General features: G+C 42.2%; 1 protein-coding gene across 1 annotated transcript; it reads left to right on the top strand.

Annotated features, from left to right (window-relative positions):
* The first annotated feature begins 477 nt into the window (after nucleotides 1-477).
* On the top strand, nucleotides 478-4218 carry LOC111221650 (acidic mammalian chitinase-like). Its single transcript, XM_022745120.1, has 11 exons — nucleotides 478-502; nucleotides 616-642; nucleotides 736-940; nucleotides 1182-1238; nucleotides 1914-2079; nucleotides 2185-2309; nucleotides 2407-2530; nucleotides 2683-2865; nucleotides 2950-3066; nucleotides 3156-3288; nucleotides 3933-4218. The coding sequence occupies exons 1-11, from the start codon at nucleotides 478-480 to the stop codon at nucleotides 4178-4180; spliced, it is 1410 nt and encodes a 469-aa protein (XP_022600841.1). The 3' UTR covers nucleotides 4181-4218.
* The last annotated feature ends 2531 nt before the right edge of the window (nucleotides 4219-6749 follow it).

Below are 6749 nucleotides of genomic sequence, written 5' to 3'. Positions count from 1 at the left end.
AAGTCAAACCAAAGTCAAATATCAGGACTATGATCCACAGAGCTCAAAGGATGTTGTGGGTGATTAACGATATGATAATGAGTGATATTTCCACTGACCTAAATTACAACCAGGTCATGTGTTGGGTGCATGTTGTGAACAGCACAAACAGTGCTAAACTGAGTAATCTTAGTTTGCGAGATCTTATCAAATCATGTTCTAATAATCATTACAGTTATTGAACTCTGATAGGAAAAGGCTGCTGCACCTCCTCCTTCCTCCAGCCGCAATCAGCTGTATAAAAGGACAAAAGTTGCTGCTGTAGTTTGGGTCTCTCAACTGATCTCAAGGTACGTTCACAAGGGAAAGAAAGTTATCATTTTGATTGTGATTATCTTGAGAATGGTGGCTTTGTTGTGTTGCTTTACTCATAGACCTTGGTCCGCTTTTTGTTGTTACTTGTAGTAATCCAGTGAAGGTGTGAGAAGTGAATTGAAGATGACCAGGCTCACTATTCTTGCAGGTAGTTCATATTGATGTATGTATGTACATATGTATGTATGTACGTATGTATGTCTGTATACACACACACAAATTATTCTTCATTAACATTTTCTACATATGTATGTTCTTTAGGGTTATGTCTGGTGATTTGCCAGCTGGGTAAGTCCTAATACTCACCATTTGATTTGATGTTTCACTCGTATATCATTACTGTAATCAATGCCTCTTTAACGATCCTTCACTCCAACACAGGATCTGCCACCCAGATGGTGTGCTACTTCACCAACTGGTCCCAGTACAGACCTGGTGAGGGCAAATATATGCCAAAAGATGTGGACCCCTTCCTCTGCACCACTCTGATCTATGCCTTCTCCATCATCAACCATAACAACGAGCTGGTTACCTACGAGTGGAATGATGATGTCCTCTACAAGTCCTTCAACGCTCTGAAGACCAAGTAAGTGGCAAAAGATGAGGTACCCTTGTAGAGGTCACGCTAAGCTACAGCATCTATGAACTAAGAGAAGTTCAGTGCCTTCAGAAGAAGCTTTCAGCAGGGTGATGTTGCTGATTCAAGCTTGAAGATGTTTCCAACTGTAAAATGCAAATACACCTCTTTCACTTGAGCCTGTTTCAAGCAATTACATGCTTGAATAAAGTCAGATGGAAATGTAATCGATCCTCTCTGCTGCTTCAAGGAATCCTCATCTGAAGACTCTGCTGGCTGTTGGTGGCTGGAACTTTGGTTCAAGACAGTGAGTAACATTTTACACCATAAACACAAAATATCAGTTGCTTGTATTCAGGTACATAGTGCTAGGAGTTATGTTAGCAATGTCCTATAACCCAGATAGCAAAATGAAACCTCAAATCGACTCTGGCCCCTAAACTTACACATCTGGGTTTCTGTTGACAGCCAAGATTTTCTGTGTGTGCCAGAACTAGTCCAGATGTGCAAGTAGCATCTGACAATCATGCTGTATGTGGGCCAGACAGGCAAAACCAGGCGTAGACTGAGCCACAAGAAACTCAATATGTAAACCAAATATTTGCCAGAATAATTTTGCTCTCTGTGTAGTTACATTGTTGAAACACCCTGAAGGTCCAACGAAATTTTTATTGTGACAAATGCAAGCTAAATATAACAATTTTCTTTTTGATAGCTAGCTAAACCAAGCTAGCACCTAGCCACTTCTAATTACATCTACGTGATTTACTGCATAGCTAACCAGATAATATGGTTTAGGAGATATCAAGATAACACATAAAAATGAAAATGTATTAATAACATAACTAATTTCCAATCAATATTAATCATCCATGCCTTTAAAACTGCAATCAGTTATTTCCCAAAAGTTAAGAGCTGCTGAAAGCTAATTAAGGATGTTTGCTTTACATAAAGGTTTCACAGAGCTCATTGTTCCCTGCAGGTTCTCAATCATGGTGTCTACTCCAGCCAACCGTCAGACATTCATCCAGTCTTCTATCAAATTCCTGAGGACTCATGGATTTGATGGTCTGGATCTGGACTGGGAGTACCCTGGTGCTCGTGGAAGTCCCCCAGAGGACAAACAGAGGTTCACTTTGCTCTGCAGGGTGGGGACAGATCTCTCTTTAGTTTCAGCCTGCAACTCACAGTTTCTGTCACGCAGTTTAGATTATGCTGTTCTTTTTTCTTACTTCTTCGATGTGTGTTTGCAGGAACTGGTTGCTGCCTTTGCAGCTGAGGCCAAGGCCACTGGCAATCCTCAGCTCATGCTGACTGCTGCAGTTGCAGCTGGGAAGGGAACCATCGATGGTGGATATGAGATTGCTGAGATTGCCAAGTGAGTGTGTTTCCGTGAATGCCTCTTAAAGAAGAAAACTGGGATTTAAGGAGAGGTTTTTGAAATGAGTATTTCTCTTGTACCTGTTTGTTTCCAGGGAACTGGACTTCATCAATGTGATGACCTATGACTTCCATGGAACTTGGGAGCAGTTCACTGGACACAACAGCCCTCTTTTCCGTGGCTCTGAGGACTTCGGTGATCTAATTTACTTCAACACAGTAAGTAGACATTGTGGACTAAAGAGAGATGAACTGGATGGGACCTTTTTAATAGAGCCTGACATATCAGTCGACAATTTTAAAAAGACAGTATCAGTCGGGCTCTACTTTTTACTTTAGCTTCACTTCACCTCTTCCATCAACTTTTGTAGGACTATGCCATGAAGTACTGGAGAGACAATGGCGCCCCTTTGGAGAAGCTGAGGATGGGATTCGCTGCATATGGTCGCACCTTCCGTTTGACATCATCAAACAGTAGCGTTGGAGCCCCAGCTAACGGTGCTGCATCAGCTGGTCCATTCACACGTGAAGCTGGATTCTGGTCCTACTATGAGGTAAGGTTTAGATGAGGCTCAAGTAAACTCATTATGACATGATGTACATGGATTTAATGGCTTATCATGTTGTCTTTGGTCTAGATTTGTGGTTTTGTGAAGGGCACCACCATTCAGTGGATTGAGGATCAGAAAGTTCCCTATGCCACCAAGAACAATGAGTGGGTGGGATTCGACACCAAGGAGAGCTATGAGATCAAGGTAGGTGGAACATCATCTCTATATTTTTACATCACATTCACAGTGTGTCCAAGGTAGTTACACCAGTCTTTTTATTTCTGCCCCAATAGGTGCGCTACCTGCAGGAGCATAGGTTTGGTGGTGCCTTTGTGTGGGCCCTCGATTTGGATGATTATGCTGGACGATTCTGCGGAGAGGGCAGCCACCCTCTGCTGGCTCATCTTCGTAAACTTCTTAATATTGGTAAGTTTATAGCATGATTCTTCAGAGTTAACAGTTATCAGTTTTTTATCATATCAGAAGCAAATTTCCCTCAAAGTTTCTATATGGTAGTAGACTGCATACCCGCGCCAAAGCAATCCTACACTTCTCCCAGATCCAGATTATTATCACCAAAATGTACAAAGTCATAGATCTTAACACCACAAATACTTCAGATTTTTTACATCAAGAGCCAAACAATATTCCTTGAGAAAGTGTCAAAAAATATCCTATCTCACAATATTTCGTGAAGTCAAGTGAAAAATTCCTGCATCCGCCCCTTTGACCAGATCTGCAACAAAATTTTATGAGTTCTTCTCTGGCCCATGAGCCATCCCTCTATCAAATTTGGTGCAAATCAGTTGAATTCAAACAAACCTCCTTGGCGGAGGATAAAAATACCAAAAATGCAGTACCAAAAAGTGGTATTCTGCAGATAACGGCATCAGGGATTCTATCTGCCTGACTGTGAGCCTTGATAATATCCCACATCTTGTAATATACTGGAGTAATAATGTGCAGTGCTGCCTGGATTATTCAGTGTCAAGTTATAGACAAACATTAAAGGACATTTATTCTGTCAAATCCATTCAGTAACAAACATTTCTTCTGCCTCCCTTATCCAGAGCTGCCCCCACTGCCCCCTACCACCACTCCCAGACCTGGTGCTAGCACCACTTCCCCAACTACCACCACCACTACCACCACCCACGCCCCAGGATCCGGTTTCTGCAATGGCAAACCTGACGGTCTGTATGCCAAGCCAGAGGACAAGGCCAGTTTCTACATGTGCGCTGGCGGCATCTCCCACGTGAGGCAGTGCGGGAGTGGAACTGTCTTTGACAACAGCTGCAAGTGCTGCGTGTGGCCCTGAGCCACAAATGGAGACAATGTGTATTACAACTGATTCAAATATCAGCCATTAAACTGACTGAACAAGTTCTCTTATATCCACTGTGTTTACAATCATTCACCTATGTGAGTCATCATCATTATAGATACAACATATTTTCTTGTGAAATAAATGCCATTTGCCGATTGCAAACACAAGCACTGAAGTACTTTGGTACTAATCACTGAGTGCTGACTCATTGTTTCAGTCTATTTATTTTAATCTGCTAGTTTCTCGACGCTTTGTTCCACAAACCCTCATGTTACCACAGTTTAACCATAGAGCTTGGTGTCACTTTTTTCCAGCACCACTAACAGTATGATATGTTAGTTTTTGTTCTGATATCAAAAATTGATTTATACCTTGCTTTGAGTATAGTATTTCTGTGTATGTCTAACACAATAACCCTCTCAAGTGCAGTGTTTCATATCAACACAAAAAGCTGCAGGAACTTTGTACAAATACAGTATAAAATTAACTATGAATAAATGTATAAGACCTACAGTGTGATACTAATGAGTCCCAGCTTTGCATGCACATTACTGTGAGTACAGAGGTTCAATGGTGAAAACAATGAATGTGCAGTCTGAATATTATGACAGGTTTTTATCACTTGTTAGTTTGTCAGACCAGTGGTGAGATAAGAAAGCATCAAAGGTGCAGATGAGACTGAAGACAAGATAATTAGTCTGCTACTGACTCTACACTACAAAGAACAACAGTGTTTATGGTTCATGATAGGATCGCAACTCTGCTTCTGCCTGCAGTGCGACTCTTCAAAGATATAATATAGACTGACAAACCAATCACTAGAGTCAACCAAAAAAGAGGAAATGACTTCACTTAGAACAAACATAAGAATAAGAATAACTGACAAAAGTAAACTGGGAGATAAGATATGTGTAAGGGGGCAGCACTCAGCTTCACCCTCATTTACAGTGTGAGAGTGATTTAGCAGACTTTGTCCAGGTTACACTACAGCTCAGACATCACTGTTATTGATAAGTGTTCTATTATTGAACTTAATCATTAATGTGACATGGGTCACTGAATCAGAAACCACATCAAGCCTACATAAGTTTTATGCCAGCATGGGTGAAAAGTTTTATTTGCATGGCAGGCATCAACAAAGGACTTTGTTCAACTGACAGAAACTTCACAGCAGTATGAGGCATGTCTTTACCTCCCAACTTCTCCTACAGCTCTTCTAAAAGTATTTAACAGATTATTAGAAAACTGAGGTTTGCCTTGAATATACTGAACATGTGGAGCAACAGAAGAAAAACTGCCTACACTGCAAAAGTAGTTTTAAAATGTTTCTATCAAAGTTTTCATTCATCTTTTCTTGTGACTCTGGGTCAACAATGGAATCAGTGTTCATTAAATCTAAATTCAGCTCTACAGGAGGTTACTGTTTGATACTCAGATGAAAGAGATTCAGAGTGGAGGTATTCAGTTATCAGTGCATGAGCAAACAAAGCTCTGTCAACAAATTTTGAACTGATTCTAGTGAATCACCTTTGCCACTGACTGAACCAGGAGCTTTTAACAGCTGAACTCCTGTTTTTAGCTCAGCTGTGATTCACAGGACATTTCCTCCAACCATAGAAACGACCATAATCTGATAACTCTGTCATATCTTATTAGCCTGAACTAGCAAATGGATGAACCAGTGTTCCTGTAATTGTGTACGTACAAAGCGTCTTTGAACAGTAATGTATATCATCAGACCTGCGGCCATATGTTTTGGACAGTCAGGTGAAGAGAGGGGCAAAGCTGTCAACTGATCACCACCTGGTGGTGAGTTGGATCAGATGGCAGAGAAGGCAGTTGGACAGACCTGGTAAACCCAAGCATGTAGTGAGGGTGCACTGGGAACATAGGTGGAGGCTTCTGTCTGTGAGATCTTCAACGTACATCTCCGGGAGAGTTTCTTGTGCATCCTGGGGGAGGTTGGGGACATGTAGTCAGAGTGGGCCATGTTCAAAGCCTCCATTGAAGAGGCGGCAGTTAGGAGCTGTGCCCTCAAGGTCATCAGTGCTTGTCAAGGTGGCAACCTAAGGAGCCGCTGGTGGACGCCAGCCGTAAGGAAAGCAGTCAAAGTGAGGAAGGAGGCCTTTAGGGCCTGGCTGGCCAAGGGGTCTCCAGAAGCAGCAGACTGGTACCAGATGTCCAAAAGGGCGGCTTTGGAAGTTGCGGAAGCAATAACTCAGGTGTGGGAGGAGTTCGGCCATGCTATGGAGGAGGACTTTCAGTTGGCCTTAAGGAAGTTCTGGCAAACTGTTCGGTGACTTAGGAAGGGAAGCAGGACTTGACCCAGGCTGTGCTCAGTCGGGGAGGAGAACTGCTGACCCGGACTGGAGATGTCGTTGGTGTCATGGGTCGCCATGACGGACATTTTACGTTTGAACTTTTGTGTTGTTTGCACTTTGTTGGGTCATTTCCTGCTTTATTTTGTAGTTACTTTCCCTGTGTCTCTTGATGTTTTTACTTCCTGTCTTTGTCTTGTTTCCCTCCTTGTTGATTGTCTGCCCCGCCCAATGTGTTTCAC

The sequence above is a fragment of the Seriola dumerili genome, unplaced genomic scaffold (genome assembly GCF_002260705.1).
Source record: "Seriola dumerili isolate Sdu_G_001 unplaced genomic scaffold, Sdu_1.0 BDQW01000088.1, whole genome shotgun sequence".
In the NCBI taxonomy this organism is placed as follows: domain Eukaryota; kingdom Metazoa; phylum Chordata; class Actinopteri; order Carangiformes; family Carangidae; genus Seriola; species Seriola dumerili.
Note: the sequence above shows the minus strand (reverse complement) of the source record. Positions and strands in the feature narration are given on the sequence as shown.